Source organism: Staurois parvus, unplaced genomic scaffold, assembly GCF_062004578.1.
Source record: "Staurois parvus isolate SC_StPar_1 unplaced genomic scaffold, SC_StPar_1.0 ptg000025l, whole genome shotgun sequence".
Taxonomy (NCBI): Eukaryota; Metazoa; Chordata; class Amphibia; order Anura; family Ranidae; genus Staurois; species Staurois parvus.
The window spans coordinates 15,704,851-15,729,011 of NW_028317821.1; the positions used below are offsets into that span (position 1 = coordinate 15,704,851).

At 42.3% G+C, this 24,161-nt stretch overlaps 1 protein-coding gene across 1 annotated transcript in view; it reads left to right on the plus strand.

The window, feature by feature from the left end:
* Positions 1-3,271: 3,271 nt before the first annotated feature.
* Positions 3,272-24,161, plus strand: part of LOC149471958 (dynein axonemal heavy chain 3-like) — a 710,466-nt gene continuing 689,576 nt past the window's right edge. Inside the window, exons 1-2 of the mRNA XM_089652692.1 lie at positions 3,272-3,357; positions 10,184-10,403. Coding sequence (XP_089508818.1) covers positions 3,272-3,357; positions 10,184-10,403 — 306 coding nt within the window. The remainder of the gene's footprint in view (positions 3,358-10,183; positions 10,404-24,161) is intronic.

The window sequence follows — 24,161 nt, forward strand, 5'->3', positions numbered from 1 at the left end:
TGATAGATAAGCATGCCCTCACTGTGAGAAAACTCTTGTGAGATGGAGGGACCTATAAATGATGAACAAAGTAGAAGATATCCCGTCTTGAACCAAGAAGGGGTTAAAGAGATGGTATTGCAAGATAAAGAGATATTGGTAAAAGTACCAGAATGCACAAATAAAACAATTGCGGTTCCTGACCCAGTAGTAGGTTTCTGCGGTAAACCTGATAAAGCCCCTGATGCACATGGTTACAGGATTAGTGTTGAATGTGGAGACTGACAAGAAATCTAGTCAGGTAAAGGTCTGTATATGATAGATGGTTATGTAAAATGTCAGCTATTAGACCTGCCATGGGAGATAACCACTCCTCAATGTCTATTCCTTTTTCAATCACGGACCTGCTCACAGTCAAACAAATGGTAATTTCTGGTACACATGGAAATGCTTTGATGATTTCAGATAGTCCAATTACCATGGGAGAAAACAAAAGTGCTTATTATCCTGAATGTTAATCTGAAATGATAGATGGAGCTAACAGTTGTAGTGAGCTGGGTGATTGCTCCTCAGTACAAGAGGAGATAGAGACTCCGGGTGGTTATGTTAGTTTTGTAAAGGACTTCCCACAGAGAAGGAGATTGAGCCCAGTAGACAAAAGAATGAGAAAGATAGCTGAAACAAAAAAGGTTTATGTGACTGTGGTTACCAACATCCCTATTTAATTACATCAGATGAAAACCCCCTTCATGGGATTTTAAAGGCAACCATACACACTCAAAACATTATAAGTATAAAAACATTCTTATTAACCACTTGCCCTCCAGAGGATTTACCCTCCTTCTTAACCAGGCCATTTTTTGAGGTAAGGTGCTGCGTTACGTTAACTGACAATTGCACGGTCATGCAAAGCTGCACCAAATTTAAATTTACATCTTTTTTCCCCCATGAATAGGGCTTTCTTTCAGTGGTATTTGATAATCTGTATGGTTTTTATTTTTTGTGCTATAAAAAAAAGTCCGATAATTTTGAGAAAAAAAACTATATTTTTGACTTTTTACTATTAAACATGTCCAGTAAAAAAAATTTTTAAATCAAATTTTGTCATAAATTTAGACCAAAATGTATCCTGCTACATGTCTTTGCTAACAAAAATCCCAGTACATGTAAATTAATTGGATTACGTGAAAAGTATAGTGTTTACAAATGGCTGTATATATACTGGGATTTTTTTTCTTTATTTTTTACTAGTAATGGCAGCGAACAGTAATTTATAGCAGGACTACGGGATTGTGGCAGGCATTCTGACACTGGGGGGAACTGACTTGGTGTCACTGACATCCCCAGTGACACCAATACAGTGATCAATGCTAATAAAAACCACTAACACTAGAAGGGGTTAACATGTGGGGCAATCAAAGAGTTAACTGTGTGCTGTGTGCTGTTTTACTGTGTGTTGTGTATGCTTCACTGTAAGCACACTGCTTTGCATGGCTCTGCTATGCAAAGCCATGCATAGCAGTGTGCAGGAGCTGACAGGGGAGAAAACTGTATTGTTTACTTACAGTTCTCTCCATCAGTAATGCTCCTCGATCACAGTGGTGCAGGTATCGGGCGCACGCCCCCTACCCAGAAATGCAAAATCACGTATATATATATGTGATTTTGCTCACCTGTGCTGCTCTGAAGCAGTATTACTGCTATAGGGCGGACGGGAAGCGGTTAAAGGGCTAATTTTCCAGATGATACAAATTGTCAACATTCTATACACAGTGGTATCCCCAGCTAACACATATTCAAATGCAATACTCTTGTGGAGAATATGGATGTGTGAAATAATGTATACTCTATACTACCTGATATTTGGTTTCTGATTACATTGTTTTAATGTTGATCAACCTTTTTTACAATAATATGGATAATAAAAGAATGTTTTTATACTTATAATGTTTTGAGTGTTTATGGTTGCCTTTAAAATCCCATGAAGGGGGTTTTCAACTGATGTGGGAAAGATAGCTTGGTGCTCAGAATGGTGGCTCTAAGGTTAGGTTGGCAGTTGTGTGATGGAGAGGGGAGTTCTTTTTCACATGCTGTCACACATTGCGGAAGGGCAACCAATTAATCTGAATGATCTGTCCACAGCATCTAAATTGCACCAAAGAAGTGGATGACTCTTTTTCTTAAATTGTGATGCAGCAAAATGCATGGTACTTTGGTATAATGCACATTGTTGCACTATTTCTCACGTACTTCAGCAAGGTGCACTGTGGTGCCGTTAACAATTAATAGTACCTCCATGCACCTGCAACAGGAATGCATTTTTTTCTGTTTCAGTGATTTTGAACAAATGTGAACCTAGCCCAAAGAAAAGTAGTGAACCTTTTCAATTTCTGTTTAATAAAATGTTGGAGATTGCTAAGCATCTACCCTTATCAGCATTGCTAATGGAAATGGACTAAAAATAAGATTCAAAAGTTTTGATTCAGAGAAAACACCCAAAGCTGAGCTTTATACATTTATTTGTCTCAGATGCTGAAATCCTAGGCAACCCTTGCAAAGTAATGCTACTCAGAGACTCCAAAAAGTCTAGATAGCTGAAAGTGCTTACAAGACAATCTGACAACTTAAAAGTTACCCTCATACCACAAGAGCTACCAGGCCTCGTAAAGGCCCTGATAGTAATATAGTTGGTATGAGCCAGATTAAATCAATCAGACATCACTCTTGGAAGCATACTCATAGAAAAGACCTTGACATGTCCCTTGGGAATTTATGCTAGAGTGGCGACAAGAAAGTGCAGTATATACCTTTGGTTGCAGACTAGGGTGGCCCTCCTTATTACATGCAAGTTGGGTGGCTATGCAAGCATAGGTAGCTTTGATTTGATTGCGAATGGGAGTGGGGAGAAATTATCCTGGTAAGAAGCCATATTATATATACCGGATATACATATACTGTGTGCATATATATATATATATATATATATATATATATATGCAAAACTGTGACTATGACAATTTGAAAATGGTCATCATTACCGCAGAAAAATATGTGCACATTAGGCATATATAGGTATTCACTGCACCAGGAAGAGCATAGTTAATTACCTCCAGTTTACATTAGTAATATATTCAATTGTTACAAGGAGTCAATTCCCACTAGGAGACAGACAGGCAACCAAGCATAGTAATAGGAACTGCAGCTAGGCAGTGGCCTTGGCCATGGAGGTGACACAAATATCTGCAAAGAGTCTTGGACATGCCTGCCCATACAGTAATGATGAGAGCCCTTAATGGGCTGGGACTGGCTACAGTGTTGGAGGAAGCAGGAAACAGGGAGATATAGACAAAGAGAGCGTGGAACTGGAGCATCAAACAGGTGAGTATGACATCAATAATAGAACACAAAATTATAATCATATAAAACAGGGGAGAAAAAGACATTCAAAATCAACCAAAAACATTACCTATTTGTATCAGACAGTATCATCACAACATCTTTCTATTAATTGCTAAATGTACTTAATCTAACAGTATTATTTATTGGTCATATCTTTTGGTGCCAAACAATACTTTATCTATTCTTACCTTTCTGATATGTACATTGTCTTGGGCAATCTCAGTCTTTCAAGTCCATACAAGGGGCTTGATACACAAAGTTAACAGAAGGATAAGGATCTTTATCTATTGACTGTAATTTTCAAATCTAATTGTAGTGAAAATAAGTATTTTTATGGTGAGTTGCTTTGAGAATTGAACCTATAGTCTGAAAAAAGCCTCCTGCTCTGAACCATCCCTGCATAATCAAAGGATATTGCCAGCTGGAATATCCTATTTTAGTATGCATTTAGGCATAATAAAGTAAGTTGTTCACGGAGGCTGCTTTCTATGATGATTTTATAAGAACACAACCCTCTAAAGTGAGATGTAACTGTACATCAAAAAAGCTATATTTCTAGAAGTGAACATTATGTATAAAGTGATCACTTTTATTATTATTATACAGGATTTATATAGTGCCAGCAGTTTGTGCAGTGCTTTGCAATGTAAATGGAGAAAGTACAATTACAATACAGGTCAATACATAAGGAATAGGAGGGCCTTCCTCATGGAGCTTACCATTCCTTAGAAACAAAATGTTGTCAATAAAGCTTAACTAAACCAATGTATACTGATAGATTCACCTACAGAGCTATAGCCTAAAAATCAATTCCATGTCCTTCCTCTATTGCCATGTGGACATTTGTTGGTGATATTTGGGATAATGACAAGATAGCTGTACACTCTGTTTAGTTTTTTTTAATTGCATCACAATACATACTGTATTAAGTAGTCAATAATATTGTACTCTGCTTCTCTAATGATAATCTATCTCCACTCATATAAATGTTTTTAAGCCTCTATTGTTTGTTTCAAATGTTCCTAACGTTATATCTCAATGTTTTGTATATCCTCAAACATTAAGCTTTGGAAGGCCTTCTATACAACTGAGATACAACTTTCAGTATTTCTGCATTTTAATTGTCTTTTAAAGGACTAAAAAATGCCTTCACAGACCTTAAGAAACTGATTGTTCATATATTGTGTAAGTCACCACCAAAACAAATATAGTTCAATATCCTAATCAAAATTATCTAATCATTTAGAAATGAATGGGCCACACACTGATGCTGTCACCAGTGTGAAACTAGCATTAATATAACAAATAGAGGATTCACAACTTATTTTAAATGTTGATTTAAACATGTAGCATCCATGATTAGAAAGGTGGACAGGCGACACTATACTGGATATTATGAATCTTCTATTTATTAAAACTGGGATTACATTGATGATGGCATCAGTGTGTGGCCTGTTCATCTCTACTTGGCAAGCTGAAAAGCAATGCAATGTTGAGTGTGCACCTCATGGGAGCTGGAAGTACAGGCAAACATAGAGATGTTCATTTGCCTAGTTTCCTCTGTGACTGGAACATAGAACTGTTTCTCCTCCTCTTGATGGAGGGTATTGAGAGACCCATAATTTATCAAATTTTTGTGTGCCTTTTTCTAGTTTTTTGTCAATGGTAACTCCTTGATGCTGGCTGTATGCATATGCAGCCTCTCAGCGAGTGGGTCTTAACGCCGAGGGGGCACATATACTGTATTTGTACCTAAAGCCAAACACCTCCTCGCCTCCCTGCATCTGAAACCCCTAAGGGGCCGGGAGGCGCCATCACCAAGGGGTTAAATTCATTAGTGGAATCCCAATCCACAGTTGGAGTTTTATTTTGAATGCATGTTTTTAAAGGATTTTTTCACATAACCTCTTTCCCGCTGCCCTGTAGCAGAAAACTGCTAGAGGGTGGCGGGGGTGCGCAAAATCACGTATATATACACGTGATTTCACATTTCTGGGTAGGGGGCCTGACCCGCACTGCCATTGGCGGCTATTTGTGGCCTCGACTGTCAATCACCGGGTCTCGGCCGGCGAATACTCGCTGGCACCCGGTGATCGACGAGTATTACCAACGTAGGAGAGAACTGTATGTAAACAATACAGTTCTCTCCCCTGTCAGCTCCAGCACATTGCTTTGTATGGCTGTGCATAGCACATCCATACAAAGCAGTGTGCTTACAGTGGAAAGCACAGACACAGCCCCATAGTAAACACACACAGCACACAGTTAACCCTTTGATCACACCAGATGTTAATCCCTTCCTGCCCAGTGCCGTTAGTACAGTGTTAGTGCTTTTTATTAGCACTGATCACTGTATTGGTGTCACTTGGGATGTCAGTGACACCAAGTCAGTTCCCCCCCAGTGTCAGAATGCCCACAGTCCCACTATAAGTTGCTGACTGCTGCCATTACTAGAAAAAAAAATTCCAGTATCTATACCGCTATTTGAAACTTTCACGTAAACCAATTAATTTACACATATTGGGATTTTTTTTTGCAAAGACATGCAGCAGAATACATTTTGGCCTAAATTTACTGGACATGTTTAATAGCAAAATTTTTCTCAAAATTGTCAGTATTTTTTTTTTTATCGCGCAAAAAATAAAAACCGCACAGGCAATCAAATAATACCTAAAGAAAACTCTATTCATGGTAAAAACAGGATGTAAATTTCATTTGGGTGCAACATTGCAAGACTGCACAATTGTCAGTTAAAGTAACGCAGCGCTGCAACGCCAAAAAGCCCTGGTCAGGAACGGGGGTAAATCCTCTGGAGGGCAAGTGGATAATTCAGATATATTTGATAGCAGATATCTGAGATTCAGGCGAGTTGCATTGTTTGTTGGAGTATTTGCTTTTCATTTTTGTATCACTGTGTTTTGTGCCCCTGGCTAGAATCCTGCTTAATGTTATGTCAGTTTCCTAAAAAGCTTCACTTTCCATTAATAAAAAGTGCTCAAAAAATGGCTAACTCTGCTGGGCCCCTAAGAGTTATTGCATTGTCATCTTCTATTAATAGGAAACCTGTACTGAGAAATATATGTAGACTTATTGACTTGCTGTCATACCGATGCATTATCTTTACTTGAGGTCAATCACTCAGAACAAATAAGTGATTTCAGAACTACTGATTTGCTTACTCATTCAATGTTAGTAGCTCAGAAAATAATGAAGCCATTGGAGCTGCATGATCATCGGCTAACTAGCATTTTTAGATGGAATGGTTCAAAGTGGGATCACCATATTTTTCTCTCTACCTGTTTCCTTTTTAGAAGCCTATGGGGTTAATATACTAAAACTGGAGAGCGCAAAATTGGTTCAGCTGTGCATGTTAGCCAATCAGATTTAAACTTCAGCTTGTTCAAATAGGCTTTGACAAAAAAAAACAAAAAAACTGGAAGCTTGTTTCTATGCAGAGATGCACCAGATTTAGCACTCTCCAGTTTTAGTAAGTCAATATCTCTGTAATTCTGGTGAGAAGCATATAAGTAACACATTGAATAGAACACATTTACGCAGTTTAACCCTGATACCCTCTAGCGCTCTTAGAACGTTTTACTTTTCTAAGCATTGAAGTATGATGAGTAGTGGAGGAAAGAAAGCTTGCTCCAAGTCAGGAAATACTATAATTAAGAGTACTATTTCCTGAATCTTTTCCCTGTCAAAGAAGAGCATCAAAATAGAGAAAAGACTACCTAAAAAAAATATTGTATCCACCCTTGTAGGCAGCATGTGAACAATTAACTGTTTTGTGCCTGCCCACCTTTAATTGGCTGTAGTAACCTTCTGATAGCAAAGAACTAGTATTTTCAGCATTAAAAGATAGCAATGACAACCTCCATACCTCCGTACTACAGGTTCCTTATTATTTTGAGTGCTTCTACTTCCTCAAAAAAGGCACAGCCATTGCTCACACCCCATAATACAATGCTTGTTGTCTGAGGAAGCAACCTACCCAGGAGCACTCTAGAGAAGGCTGCAGGATATGCCCATGCCTACTTTGACATTGAGAAAGTCATTGGTTAAACATTTACTTTATTAGGGTCTCTGGATAGTCCTGAAGTAAGATACATTATATTGCTAAAAGTGTTGGGACACCCTTCCAAATCATTGGATTCAAGTGTTCCAATCACCTCCATGACCACAAGTGTATAAAATCAAGCACCTAGGCATGCAGACTACTTCTACTGCTTCTAGTGGTATTATAACAAAGAAGAAGCAACTGGGAACAACAGCAACTCAGCCACAAAATGGTAGGCCATGTAAAATGACAGAGCAGGGTCAGCGCATGCTGCAGCACACAGTGCGCAGAAGTTGCCAATTGTCTGCAAAGTCAATTGCTAAACACCTCCAAACTTCATGTGCCTTCAGATTAGCACAACAACAGTGCATAGAGAGCTTCATGGAATGGGTTTCCATGGCCGAGCAGCTGTATCTAAGCCTAACACTGCCAAGTGCAATGCAAAGCGTCGGATGCAGTGATGTAAAGCACACTGCCACTGGACTTTAGAGCATTGGAGACATGATAAGACTTCTCTGTCTGGCAATCTGATGGACGTGTCTAAGTTTGGCACTTCCCAGGAGAACGGTACTTGCCTGCCTGCATTGTGCCAAGTGTAAAGTTTGTTGGAGGGGGCATTATGGTGTGTGGTTGTTTTCCAGAGAATGGGCTTGGCCCCTTAGTTCTAGTGAAGAGAACTCTTAAGGTTTCATCATACCAAGACATTTTGGACAATTTCATGCTCCCAACTTTGTGGGAACAGTTTGGTGATGGCCCCTTCCTGTTCCAACATGACTTGCACAAAGTAAGGTCCATAAAGACATGGATGAGCAAGTTTGGGGTGGAGGAACTTGACTGGCCTGCACAATAGAGTCCTGACCTCAACCCAATAGAACACCTTTGGGATGAATTAGAGCAGAGACTGTGAGCCAAGCCTTCTCGTCCAACATCAGTGCCTGACCTCACAAATGCGCTTCTGGAGGAATGGTCAAACATTCCCATAGACACATTCCTAAACCTCGTGGACAGCCTTCCCAGAAGAGTTGAAGCTGTTATAGCTGCAAAGGGTGGGCCAACTCAATATTGAACCCTGTGGACTAAGACTGGGATGACATTAAAGTTCATGTGCATGTAAAGGCAGGTGTCACAATACTTTTGGCAGTATAGTGTATATAAATTGTCTTAATTGCTTATACTGTCAACTGTCATCATATGATGTTAATTCACTTGTTCTAAAGGTGCAGTTTAAAACCATACCATACCTATCTAAGGTATTTTCTATTGTAAGGGCAAAATCTACTTAATACAAATGGACCAGTAAATTATTGCACATATTCTTGCTTATGCAACAATATCCAGAGTATGTATAGACATTAGGGATGTCTGTTTTCAAAGAACAGCTATTTTATGAACTATAAATATTAAAAAAAAAAAAAAGAAAGAAATTTTCATTGCAAGGTAATACATGGATTATTTGTACTTGTCTAACTATACAATCTACTTTATGGTGGTAAAAATTACAATTCCTATGTGCAGTGTGTTGCGCTAGTTGCAACACTGTAGTAAAAAGGCAGGGCTTACTGAGCTGGGGAGGTGATTAGAATTGTCATACCTCAATTATGAAGACACATGAGTTCAGCATTTTAAGAGTACTGAGAAGGGTAGCTCCTCTGTAGTGAGTTCTGGCTTATCATAATAGAGGTTTACAGGCAAACATAAATGTATAAATGCCACAGAGGGCTAATGGTAGTGCGGGTTGGAAGATCTAACACTTTCCTACAACAACTTTATCTGGTTTTTTTTTGAGCACACAACCTTTCTACTTAAAGTAACAAAATATTCAGCTTCAGCTCTGCTTTTATTGAAGCAAGAATACTTACAATGATTGATATAGACACTGTTATGACTATTTAGAGAATGAACAGCCAAAAATAAATAAATAAATAAATAAATTTAACCATAGAATACATTTCTACTTAAACAGCTTTGGTTCATTGAATCATCTTATGCATGTATATAATCAAAGGCATATATTATATTGCTGCTTGTAAATTGCTGTCAAAATTATCTAAAATCTATAGTATGCTTAATCAGTTCTTTAATGCTTTAACAAACACAGAATTGCACTTTTGCTTTTCCATTTTTACAATATTTTGATGCTGGCAGAATATAGATTTCTTTAAATAAAATTATTTCATAGAGAACATCCTGCCTCAAATCTTCCTGCTGTACTTAAGAATGCACATATATTCTGTATTTCACAATTTTCTGTAACTGTTCAGTCTTGTTTGACCCCCTGCTGTGTGACAGAAGCATAAAACCTACAACAGGCTTGGTATATGAAATCCTATATCATTCAAATTCATTTTTTGTTCCATTTTCTGCTATTGTTAGATTCTGCTCACTCCAAGATGATGTTAGAAGGAGGTATTTGTGGGGAAAAGAGGAATAAAAACTTTCTTTGTTATGTGTTTGTGTTTGCTTTTCCTGGGAATGTCCATCACAGCGATTTACTTCTGCTAGCAAATTTTAAAAGAAAGCTGTATTTTATTTAGAATATAAGCTATTCTCCACAGCTGGTGGCAGTCCATCATCTTGATCTGACAGCATGTGAGATCTAATCCCCTGTTCATCTCCTGAAGACCTGAAAGCCTGGCCTTATATGACTTATTTTACTTTAGAAATCCTTAGTAATAAAATGTTTCCTAATATTCATGCAATGCAAATTGTTGAACTGAAAGCTTTAATTTACGTATTTATTGGCAGGAAAGACACAAGCATGATCAAAATCAAAGACACATCTCTTGTGCTGGCCATGGCACCTCCTGCTGGTGGAGGTAATGCAGTAACCCCTCGCCTTCTACACCATTTTAATGTTCTCTCAATCGATGCCTTCAGTGACAGCACCATGAAGATTATCTTTCAACCAATTGTTGACTGGCATTTTGACTGTGGCTTTGACACATCGCTGAAACGATACTCTAGGGTAAGACACTTCCTTGATTTTTTTTATTGAGGGCAACAAGTGGGCAATGTCCAATGCTGGAAATACATGTAGCAATGTACCGTTTGATAAATCATTTCTTTTGATGAAAGAATAAAACCTTTTTTAATAATAAAGTGTGCTGAATGAGTATTTTATTCAATAAATTATTGTTTTCTCATTCAACGAGCTTTATTGAAAATAGACTGCTACATCTAAAATCATTCTGGAACATAGTCTGGTTGAAATATTTTAGCAAAACAGAGGAGTATAGAAGTACAAAAAATAGTAATGCAAGCATAAGTCCAACACTAATGGTGACTATAAGTACCCCAAAATTCATTGATAGGTACTCATGATAACAGTAACTGTATAAGTAAAGAACTGTAAAATAATGAAAGAAGAAAAAAGAAGGGAGAAAAAAAAAGGTTGGAGTGGAGGGTTAACAGTAAAGGAATACAGGGAACAGGCTAGAAAAAAATGGGTTGTAAGGACACACTAGGGCAAACAGGGAGCCATAGTGGACTCAGAGGAGACCACTGCTCAGACACACACTCAGAGGCTGCTTCTGACTTAGCCAGTTGTTGCCGGTGAAGCCAGTCAGGTCTATCTTCTGGACCATGTTTGCTGCCTCTTCTACAGTATATGACACTCACTATAGACTAATATGTATTGTGTGGTCTGCCTCTGCATGTGTGCACTTAGGCTGGGACTTGATGTGAATACATTCTCTGTATAGAGGAGCTGGGGGTTACTGCATTGTTAGATCTGAGTGGATATTTTCTGCACCTGTGCTACGACTTCTTCAAACTACATTAGGCTTAAGACCCACCCTGTGAATTATCTACAGTGACATATGGACTATCCTATATGTACTAAAGCCATTTTTGGTCTGGAGAGTGGGAGGCTTTACAAGCCATACCATTCTGTGAGATATTACAGTGCACAGGTTGTACCAGCTGTTGGCAGTGGCCTGTGCCTGCTTCTCAGACCTATACATACATCCTTTCCTACAGCGTACTTTATATATTACTATTATTATTATGTGGTTGATTGATTTTTTAGGATCTGCAAATGACAAACTCAGTGAGGAAGCACATGTTTTCTCCTGGATGTGTTTGCAAACTTTTTGAATTCTCAGAGTTAGCTGCTGTTTGTTTGTGCATGTTGGTATAAATACAGGTTAAATTCTGTTTCACTCAATCTGTCTGCTTCTCTCTGCTAGTCCAATTTTCTGTGTTGCAATTACAATGTTACATTTAGCCCGAAATTATGAATGATAAGGGGTTCATAGGGCTGCTTTATAATATTCGCCAATCAAATTTCATTTGTTAATTATCTTTCTAAAGACACCTATCTTGTCTCTTATAAAGAAAAATATCAACGGGAAAAGGGCCTTGGGGACCAATAGGATATGCCTGGCCTTATAAAATACTACTCTGAAAATTGTATAACTGATATTAATAATTACTGATAAAACACTTCTTAATCAAACAACATACACTTAGTAGCCAGCACAATTTGTACAAATCTACATTTTAATTAATATACCCTGTACCCACAACACAAAGTTCTGAAACATGGAACATGAGCATTTGAGGTATATTAAATATTTCAGCTCTATTTGTAGTATTTTTTTTCAAATTAAGCAATATGTTGAAGCAGTGCTCTATGTTTTTAACTTATTTTGCAGTTGATACGTACATATAATGAGAGGGAGGTAAATTAAATCAAATATTTCAAGGCAGTTCAAAATGTATAATTCATTATTTTTAGATAATTGAGTTAAGTAAATCATAATAACCTCTACATTCTAATGAATGCATCACCACATCTTTTTTCTCCTTGAAGAGCTCTCAATGGAAAATGTGTTTTAATCGTGGTATTCTAGCATGGGAGGTTAATACTCTTCTCAACAGTGTCCTTTTCTATCACTTGCCAGAGGACATTTAGTTACTGGCGATGTTCTTCAATTTAAATGTGCATTCAAAGAGTAAATCAGAAATATGGGGTATACAGTATGTATATCTATATATTTAGTCCTATAAAGGTCTAAAATATATAATAATTATGTTCTGCCATGTTATATCAGGTTAATATGAAATATTGCTAATGAATAGTATTTATATTTCCTCCTATAAGTTCTCTGGTGGAGCTCTAGGCTTCTTTCAGCATTTACTAATCTGCTGTACCAAACTTTAGCTGCTTTGCTGAAAGGAAAACCTCTCTGTCTGCTCTATTCATAGGGGGCTGTATGGAGATTCAGTTACAGAGGAACAGTCTAAAGGCAAACACTATTTGCTGTGCTGTCCCACTGTCTCTTGGATAATCTATATTGATCTATGATACCAGTGCCACAGGCTCACTTTATATCAAATGTTGTCTTGTAATATAAAGGTTTTAAATAAACAGTAAAATAATTATAAAACTCCAATGTAGAAATTATCAAACATTGAAAACTTTATAAGCATAATTTTTTTTTAAATATATATCTTTGCTATAGATCTTTTTCTAAAAACAGAAAGTAGGCTTCTATTTTAACTGAGGTTTTGATGCAGTGCAAACAGAAAATTGTACTATAAATTCCCACAACACCTAGTACCACTCCCACACATGAGCAAAAAGCATATATATTTAAAAAATGTACCAAATCAAAGAAAGAATATTTAAACCAAAAGCGTGGATGCAGTTTGCTGTCTGCATTTTGTGCATTTTGTCTGCATTTTTTTGCATGCTACATCTGCGGTCCACTATGGCTGTATATTTATTTATCTATAGACAAATATTTTTTAATTAATTCTGTAGCCTCTGCACCCCTACCCCATTGGTTATTTTTCCGAATTGACTCTCTTAGGCATCAATCTCCTAGACATAAAGAAAAAAAAAACAAAAAGGAAAATACATCATTTAAAGTAAGGATTGTAAAATATGTGCTTTTGTAATGCATTATATCTCACTGTGATGCTTTGGGCACATACTCAGGGGTGCCATATGGTAAATGGAACTCGGTTGTAGGCAATGTCTCATGAGATTTTTCATGCTATAAAGAACGTGTACACAAGGGTAAAATATTCATAAGCAATATAAAAAATGTGTAAGTATGGTTAGTCTTCTTTCAATTTAGTATGATATAATATCTCGCAGCTCTCCATGTAAATGCAAAGAAGAGTGTTAATCTCCAGAGTATGTTACTTTATTTACTGCTTTCTTTGACATATTCTATATGCATTTTTTGTCATGAGCAGACAACTGCATAATATTTATTTGCCAAATATTGACTGGTTCTGTTTTAGTTATTCTTAAACAGTTCCATAAGCCAAATATAAAATACAATTTATATTCTAGTGCAGTGTTATATCTTTCTTTAAATAGTTTCCTGAATCAAAAAATCTACGCTCTTTTGATGTTCAGAATCAGTGCATCTGTAAATGTATGAGCTGAATTCAACACTAAGAGAAAAAGAAGGAGCAATGGTTTAGTAAAAAAAAAAAACTTTAGGACTCCATGCACACTGGAATTAAAAAAAATTCCAGTGCCCTTGACAAATAAAAAAAAAGCTCATATAGAGCTTTTTTTGTACAATGTTTAGGCACATTTAGGAGTGTTTAGTGTTTTTTCTGCCAGACAACTCCAATCAAAAACGCAAACCAGAAGAGTTTTTCTCCTGTCTCTAAGCACTGAACTTAAAATGTATCTCTAAATGTCCTAATGTGCATGGAGACCTAGGATAACATTGAGCGGCTTCTACAGGCAAAACTCCTACAGAAGAGAGCCTAAGGCTCCATTCATACTGGCTTGAAAAAACACTAAAAAAATGCTGGTTAAAAAACGGTGGTTTGTATGCTTTTCATTACCAGGTGAAAGCTTCAATAGGAAGGCCCATGTAATATAATTCCATATTTTTTTCAAAAGTGACATATTGCTTTTTTAAATTTTAACACCATATACAATACAACGCTGTACCTCTGTGTTCCTGTGCCCCTCTCGCAGCTCACCCAGCTTTTCTGGCTCTCTCAGCTGTCCAGGCTCTCTAAATCTTTTTAGTTGCAGCTCTCTGCTGCACAGACCTATGCCATGGCCTCTTGTAAGAAGATCTGCTGACACCCCAGGCTCTCCCAGTCTTATGAGACCTCTAGGTTCCCTCAGTCCTCTGGACTCCCTTAGTCATCTTGACTCTCTCAGGCCTCTGGACAAGGAAACTCCTGTGCCTGGAATGAAGTTCTGTCTCCTTAGCAGAGCACACCTGTATCTTAACAGTAGCCCGGAACTATCCTCAAAGCCAGTCATTATAAGGGCTTTGCACACCTGTGAACACTCCTTTCAGCAAGACCTGGATAGTGAGTTGGAGACTTCTTCTCTCCCAAACTCTTTTAATTCTCCAAATTCCAGAACTCAATTTCAATTTAGGAATACCAAAACCCACAAAAAACCTCTCAAAATCAATGTTCTGGAACCCCGCACTCTACATTTGTGCAAACCCTCTGACACTTCTACCTCCTTTTACACTGTGGAGTGGCCATGCACTGTCACAATATATATTTTGAGGCACTGGTTGGCAAGATTTTGGATGGTGTATGTGTCACCTAGGTTTCTCACCTACACATGGTAAGGAGGGGGGGGAAACAAGGGTATGCTTCTGATACTATCCAGACCTTGTAATTAGTTTCAGCTGTACACAGGGCTTATATATGTGAAATGACTGATGATCAGTCTCTATTTCTTTGTCATGGACAGGAGTCTGTTCCCAGGGGCAGACTGGCTAACAAGGAGTAGATATCACAAAGACAGAGAGAATTTCAAAAACACTTGGAAAAACAGGATACCTATTGGCACAAGTGGGCAAACAGTGGAATGTGCCTTAGTGAAGACAGACAAGAGTCTGTGCCTTAGTGAAAAATTTAAAGAGTTGCCTTGTCTTTAGAGATGAGCGAATTATTCAAAAATTCGGTTCGGCTGATTCGCCGAATTCGCCGAATAAATTCGCTTCGAGCCGAATATATTCGCTGCGAATTTAACTTATAAAAAGGGTGTTTCTAGGCTTCAGAGAGCCTTTATATTAGTGCAGAACACTGTACCTTTAATTTAAATGCCCTTGGAGTCTGCTGGGGAAGAGAAATAATACTGTCAGTCAGTATGACATGCAGATGAGTGCCGTCGATCTTAGAATCACCGCACACTTCACTCATTTGGGCAGTCACGGGGCCAAAACCAGAGTGTGGAGCCACAGTGTGGCGGTGGAGGCAGCAGCAATGGGAGGCCATACAGCACCCTATGACAAAATGGAACCCACCAGCAGTGTGAGGAGACCTGAAAGTGGCACATGGCAGAGTGTGGCGATGGAGACAGCAGCAATGGGAGGCCGTACAGGGACCCATGAGAGACTCTGGACCTGGCAGCAGCATGAGGAGGCGGTACAGGGGCCCATGACAGATTACGGGCCTGGCAGCAGCATGAGGAGTCGGTACGGGGGCCCATGGCAGATTACAGGCCTGGCAGCAGCATGAGGAGGCGGTACAGGGGCCCATGGCAGAGTGGCGGAGCGTAAGCAGCTAAAATTGAAGGCCATACAGAGGCCTATGTTAAAAAGTCCCCCCAGCAGCAGCGTGGGGAGACGACTATCAAGAGTCCAATGGCAGAGTGGCGGAGCAGAAGCAGCTTTAATTGAAGGCCATACACAGGCCTAGGTTTAAAAGTACCTCACAGTTAATTCCAATAACGAACTCTACTCCTCCGTGCAATCTAGTTACGAGACCCTGGGCAGGTCTGGGTCCAATTTGTGGTAGAGACTGGTTTTGTTCAGCCATGCTTGAGCGAGTAATAACAGGTCTGTGCTGCCCTTTGGTGTCTGGCTTAATGCGCACAACACTGAACGTCCCACCGTTTGTCAACGATTTGCCGTTAAGTGATGCAAACCCGCTGAACCACGTTCATGAGGAGCCGGTACAGGGGGCCATGAATCAGTATGGACCTGGCAGCAGCGTGAGCAGACAACAGAGGCACATGGCGCAGGGTGGCGGTGTAGGCAGCATTATTCTGAAGCCATACACAGGCCTAGGTTAAAAAGCGGAAGCCGCCAGCAGCGTGAGCAGACGACAGAGACACATGGCGCAGGGTGGCGGTGGATGCAGCAGTATTCGGAAGCCAAACACAGGCCTCGGTTAAAAAGCGGAAGCCGTCAGCAGCGTGAGCAGACGACAGAGGCACATGGCGCAGGGTGGCGGTGGAGGCAGCAGCAATGGAAGGCCATACAGCACCCTATCACAAAATGGAACCCACCAACAGTGTAAGGAGACCTGAAAGTGGCACATGGCAGAGTCTGGCGATGAAGTCAGCAGCAATGGGAGGCCGTACAGGGACCCATGACACACTCTGGACCTGGCAGCAGCAAGAGGAGGCGGTACAGGGGCCCATGGCAGAGTGGCGAAGCGTAAGCAGCTTAAATTGAAGGCCATACAGAGGCCTATGTTAAAAAGTCCCCCCAGCAGCAGTGTGGGGTGACGACTATCAAGAGTCCAATGGCAGAGTGGCGGAGCGGAAGCAGCTTCAATTGAAGGCCATACACAGGCCTAGGTTAAAAAGTCCCCCCAGCAGCAGCGTGGGGAGACGACTATCAAGAGTCCAATGGCAGAGTGGCGGAGCGGAAGCAGCTTCAATTGAAGGCCATACACAGGCCTAGGTTAAAAAGTCCCCCCAGCAGCAGTGTGGGGAGACGACTATCAAGAGTCCAATGGCTGAGTGGCGATCCAGGAAGTCAGCGTTGTGATTGCAGATGCAATGCAGAGATTCTATGAGGTGATGCCGTGGGTGCGAAGAAGATCATATACCGTCGTACTTCCATCCATAAGACGGAACAACCTGCGAACCGGGAGCTTTATTGCCCTGACCCGCTGAGCAGCTTCTGGGATACCCAAGAGTTTGGCTTCTGTGGGGAATATGGTTGAAAACTGAAACTTAAAGGCATGTTGACGGAAGGGCACCAGTGTCAGTGCTCCGGAGGGAATATAGCTTCAAAGCTGACACTTAAAGGTATATCGATGGTCAGAGACCACAGGAAGTGGAGCTTGCATCTTAAATCGACTGAATGTGGCAGACGTGAAACGTCTACGGGCCGTATATGAAACGGGTTGTTCCTCTTTCTGGAATAAGTGTTGGAAATGGCCACTCTTTTTGGTGTGGCGTTTTGTCTATTTAATTCCGATAACGGACTCTACTCCTCCGTGCAATCTAGTTACGAGACCCTGGGCAGGTCTGGGTCCAATTTGTGGTAGAGACTGGTTTTGTTCAGCCATGCTTGAGCGAGTAATAACAGGTCTGTGCTGCCCTTTGGTGTCTGGCTTAATGCGCACAACACTGAACGTCCCAGCATTTGTCAACGATTTGCCGTTAAGTGATGCAAACCCGCTGAACCACGTTCATGAGGAGCCGGTACAGGGGGCCATGAATCAGTATGAACCTGGCAGCAGTGTGAGGAGACCCGAAAGTGGCACATGGCGCAGGGTGGCGGTGGAGGCAGCAGTATTCGGAAGACATGCACAGGACTAGTTTAAAAAGCGGAAGCCGTCAGCAGCGTGAGCAGACGACAGAGGCACATGGCGCAGGGTGGCGGTGGAGGCAGCAGTATTCGGAAGCCATACACAGGCCTAGGTTAAAAAGCGGAAGCCGTCAGCAGCGTGAGCAGACGACAGAGGCACATGGCGCAGGGTGGCGGTGGAGGCAGCAGTATTCGGAAGCCATACACAGGCCTAGGTTTAAAACTGGAACCCAGCAGCGTGAGCAGACGACAAAGACGCACATGGCAGAGGATGGATCTGGCAGCAGTATGAGAAGGCGGTACAGGGGCCCGTGGCACAGTGTGGTGATGGGGGCTACAGCAACTGGATGCCAGAAAGTGGCCGATAGGGCTATATACTGCATGGAATTATAAAGTTGTAAAGACAGCGGCCTATAAGGCTATACACACTATAACAATCATGACTTGATTGACCATTGGCCTATAAGGCTATACACAGCATGAATATCATGACTTATTCTGAGAGTGGTTTGGAAGCCTATATACAAAAAGTAATTCATGAGCTGTCCGGACAGCGGACAATAAGTACATATATACAAATCAATTCATCAGCTGTCCAGCCAGCGGCCTCAAAGGCGACACATATAGAAAGCAATTCATGAGCTGTTCAGACAGCGGCCTCTAAGGCGACAGATATACAAAGCAATTCCCGAGGTGTTCAGGGAGCGGCCTGAACGGCTAGGTTATTACTAAATATATTTTTGTGGCCAAACATCGGCCTATAAATAGATGTCTACACAGTGACAAAAAATTATGTCGCCAGACAGCGGCCCCTAAGGCGACAGATATACAAAGCAATTCCCGCGAGCGCACAGGGCCCACAGTGTCTGAAGATGGACGTTGGCGCAGAAAGGCAGAGACCAACTGACTACATAGGTGGTTTTTATAGTACTTTATTTTGGCCTCCCTCTCAGCAGGTGTGAAAAAGGCCACCATTTTTGAACGGTAGCGAGGGTCCAACAAGGTGGACAGCCAAAAGTCATCCCTCTGTCTGATGGTTATTATTCGGCTGTCGCTACGCAAGCAACCGAGCATGCTATGGGCCATTTGTGCCAAGGAATGCGAGGGACTCCCTGCCTCCATCGCCACAGCATACTGCCACGGTGCGTCTGGGTCCTCTGTCTCCTCCTCCTCCTCCTCTACCAGATGCTCCTGCTCCTCCACTCCTGTCCGCTGAGTGGAAAAACCACCCATTTCACTCAATAATTCCTGAGCACCAATGTCCTCCTCTACCTCCTCCTCTTTTTCCTGTCCTGCCCCCACAGGGGTCATGTGGCGTTGAGATCTGTGCGCCACGTCTACCGCACCCTGACCAGCCATTGTTAACAGCATTTGTTCCAGGACGTGCAACAGAGGAATGACGTCGTTCATCCCATAGTCCTGCCAACTCACGAATAGCGTGGCCTCCTCAAAGGGCCTGAGCAAGCGGCAGGTGTCACGCATGAGCTGCCAATGGCTGACATCTAAGTTACACAGGGGAGTACCTTTATCCGCTTGTAACATCAGGAAATCGGTGATGGCCTTTCGCTGTTCGTAAAGGCGGTCTAACATATGTAGGGTTGAATTCCACCTTGTTGCAACGTCGCAGATCAGGCGATGCTGTGGAATTCCGTTCTGCCGCTGCAGCTCAAGGAGGGTGTGCTTTGCGGTGTAGGAATGGCTGAAATGCATGCAAAGTTTACGTGACATTTTAAGGATGTCTTGCAGTGCGATGGTGGATTTTAGGAACCGCTTGACAACCAGATTGAACACGTGAGCCATGCATGGCGCATGGCACAACCTTCCTTGACGCAGAGCAGACACCATGTTCTTTCCGTTGTCGGTCAACATGGTTCCGATTTTCAGTTTGCGCGGAGACAGCCATCTGTCGATTTCTCTGTTCATTACACTGAGAAGTTCCTCCCCTGTGTGACTACGTTCGCCAAGGCATACCAGGTGCAGCACAGCGTGACACCGTTGCGCCCTGCACATGTGATATGCCGGTCGGGTAATGGGACTTGGCACGGGGGTGGCGGCTGAGGACACGGCGGAAGAAGAGGTGGTAGAGGCGGACATCTTTGCTGGACCAAGGATGTGCAAATGTGGAGGCAAAAGCGGCGTGACCTGTCCAAGTTGCTGGTGCGGCTGTGCCGGCACCACGTTCACCCAGTGGGCCGTAAATGACATGTACTGTCCCTGACCGTAGTTACAGCTCCACACGTCGGCGCTGCCGTGCACTTTGGCAGAGACCGACATGCTCAAAGACTGGCCCACCATCTCTTCTACATGTGAATGCAGGGCTGGCACTGCCTTTTTAGCGAAGAAATGCCGGCTTGGCACTCTCCACCGCGGCTCGGCACAAGCCATCATTTCTCGGAAAGGTGCTGAGTCCACCACTTGGAAAGGGAGGGACTGCAGCACCAGCAACTTGGACGGGAGGACGTTCAGCTTCTGCACCGTCGGGTGCGTGCTCGCAAACTGTTGTCTCTTGGAAACGGATTCCAAGAAAGACTGCTGACGGAATCCGTGAAGAGGAGTAGCAGGAGAAGGAGCATCTGAACGAGTGGAAGATGCCAACGAGCGACAACTCCCCTCAGCAGAGGTGTTGGAGCCTTGACTGGCTGATAGAGGGCGATTGACGTCGGGTGACGGAGCAAGTAACGGAGCGGGTGATGGAGCGGGGGCTGGGGCAGGCAGAACCGCCGTATCTTTATCACGGTTTTCCCAGGCCACCGAATGGCGACGCTGCATATGCTGACGCAACACTGTAGTCCCAACATTGGCCCCCTGGCCACGCTTGACTTTCTGGCCACATAGTCGACATACGGCTACGTTTACTTCCTCGGGCGGCTTGACAAAAAATTGCCACACCGCCGAGAAGGAAACTTTGCCCCCGCTACTCCTCACTGGCTGACTGCTACTTCCTCCGTGCACACCGGCACCACTACTGGCCATGGTGGTAGGCTGCAGTGGAGCTGGTGCTCTACTCCGTGGCCGTTTGGCTCCACTGACACTGCTGCGACCCTGCTGCCTCCTGGGCAACCCACCGACTGTTTTGCTCGCTGGCAAGCTGGCACCCTCTTCTCCTGATGATGCGGAAGCAATAGCCTGATGACGACGAGGCTGCCAAGTGCAATCAGCCTCATCATCATCAATTAGGGTCTCCGCCTCACTACTAGCCCCCTCGGCTGCGTGTGGGTCAGGAGACAGACCTGTCTCTAGACCGGCTACCGAGCCACTCTCCTCGCCAGTACTTCTTCGCCTGGCTGCTGAAGAGGCGGATGTCTCCCCCCATTCCTAATCGCCCTCTGTTAGCTCTTCCTCACTGTACAGTGGGGCTGAGCCCACAGCATGCGATACTTCGCTTGGTGAGGGAACAGCAAAGGACAGGGGCAGGTCGAGGACATGTGATTTCAGTGGGCTTGCTCCCGGGCCATGCCAACTAACGGTTGTGTCTGACGTACCCACCGACCGTTGGCTGTAGGTGTCAGAGGTGACCTGGGAAGAGGAAGACAACCGAGTCAATCAATCGATGACGGCAGGGTTGTTGGTGGAGACACGACCGCTGGATGACACCGGGAGCACTGGCCTCTGGCTGCGACTAGTGCTGCCTCGACCCCTTCCTCTGCTGCCACGTCTGCTCACTCCTGAAACATTGCCTCCTCTGCCACTCCTCTGCGTGTTGTCTGACATACTCTTTAATTCAATAAGCACCCCAAAAATAAAAACGGATTTAACTCTTTGAACGTACAATAGTGGTTGTGAAGCAGAAAGTCAGTTTATTTAGCACAATCGGTCAATTGCAGCTTGCCGTTGGCTGTAAACTGTACGTTTATGTCACTGGAATGCACTAATCACCCAAAAAATATTACAGCCACCCGGCGTGTATATGGATTTAACTCTTTGAACGTACAATAGTGGTTGTGAAGCAGAAAGTCAGTTTATTTAGCACAATCGGTCAATTGCAGCTTGCCATTGGCTGGAAACTGTACGTTTATGTCACTGGAATGCACTAATCACCCAAAAAATATTACCGCCAGCCGGCGTGTAAATGGATTTAACTCTTTGAACGTACAATAGTGGTTGTGAAGCAGAAAGTCAGTTTATTGTACACAATCGGTCGATTGCAGCTTGCCGTTGGCTGTAAACTGTACGTTTATGTCACTGGAATGCACTAATCACCCAAAAAATATTACCGCCACCCGGCGTGTATATGGATTTAACTCTTTGAACGTACAATAGTGGTTGTTAAGCAGAAAGTCAGTTTATTTAGCACAATCGGTCAATTGCAGCTTGCCGTTGGCTGGAAACTGTACGTTTGTGTCACTGGAATGCACTAATCACCCAAAAAATATTACCGCCAGCCGGCGTGTAAATGGATTTAACTCTTTGAACGTACAATAGTGGTTGTGAAGCAGAAAGTCAGTTTATTTAGCACAATCGGTCAATTGCAGCTTGCCGTTGGCTGGAAACTGTACGTTTATGTCACTGGAATGCACTAATCACCCAAAAAATATTACCGCCACCCGGCGTGTAAATGGATCTAACTCTTTGAACGTACAATAGTGGTTGTGAAGCAGAAAGTCAGTTTATTTAGCACAATCGGTCAATTGCTGCTTGCCGTTGGCTGGAAACTGTACGTTTATGTCACTGGAATGCACTAATCACCCAAAAAATATTACCGCCACCCGGCGTGTATATGGATCTAACTCTTTGAACGTACAATAGTGGTTGTGAAGCAGAAAGTCAGTTTATTTAGCACAATCGGTCAATTGCAGCTTGCCGTTGGCTGGAAACTGTACGTTTATGTCACTGGAATGCACTAATCACCCAAAAAATATTACCGCCAGCCGGCGTGTAAATGGATTTAACTCTTTGAACGTACAATAGTGGTTGTGAAGCAGAAAGTCAGTTTATTGTACACAATCGGTCAATTGCAGCTTGCCGATGGCTGGAAACTGTACGTTTATGTCACTGGAATGCACTAATCACCCAAAAAATATTACCGCCAGCCGGCGTGTAAATGGATTTAACTCTTTGAACGTACAATAGTGGTTGTGAAGCAGAAAGTCAGTTTATTTAGCACAATCGGTCAATTGCAGCTTGCCGTTGGCTGGAAACTGTACGTTTATGTCACTGGAATGCACTAATCACCCAAAAAATATTACCACCAGCCGGCGTGTAAATGGATTTAACTCTTTGAACGTACAATAGTGGTTGTGAAGCAGAAAGTCAGTTTATTTAGCACAATGGGTCAATTGCAGCTTGCCGTTGGCTGGAAACTGTACGTTTATGTCACTGGAATGCACTAATCACCCAAAAAATATTACCGCCACCCGGCGTGTAAATGGATCTAACTCTTTGAACGTACAATAGTGGCTGTGAAGCAGAAAGTCAGTTTATTTAGCACAATCGGTCAATTGCAGCTTGCCGTTGGCTGGAAACTGTACGTTTATGTCACTGGAATGCACTAATCACCCAAAAAATATTACCGCCACCCGGCGTGTAAATGGATCTAACTCTTTGAACGTACAATAGTGGTTGTGAAGCAGAAAGTCAGTTTATTGTACACAATCGGTCAATTGCAGCTTGCCGTTGGCTGGAAACTGTACGTTTCTGTCACTGGAATGCACTAATCACCCAAAAAATATTACCGCCAGCCGGCGTGTAAATGGATTTAACTCTTTGAACGTACAATAGTGGTTGTGAAGCAGAAAGTCAGTTTATTTAGCACAATCGGTCAATTGCAGCTTGCCGTTGGCTGGAAACTGTACGTTTATGTCACTGGAATGCACTAATCACCCAAAAAATATTACCGCCACCCGGCGTGTAAATGGATCTAACTCTTTGAACGTACAATAGTGGTTGTGAAGCAGAAAGTCAGTTTATTTAGCACAATCGGTCAATTGCAGCTTGCCGTTGGCTGGAAACTGTACGTTTGTGTCACTGGAATGCACTAATCACCCAAAAAATATTACCGCCAGCCGGCGTGTAAATGGATTTAACTCTTTGAACGTACAATAGTGGTTGTGAAGCAGAAAGTCAGTTTATTTTGCACAATCGGCAAACTGCAGCACCAACTGTGCACGACAGCCACCAAAAAAAAAAAGGGTGTATGTCACTTTAAATTTTCGATTCTTTGATAGCTGTGGCCCTAAGTAACGATTCTGTGTCCCTGAGTAACGATTCTGTGTCCCTGAGTAACGATTCTG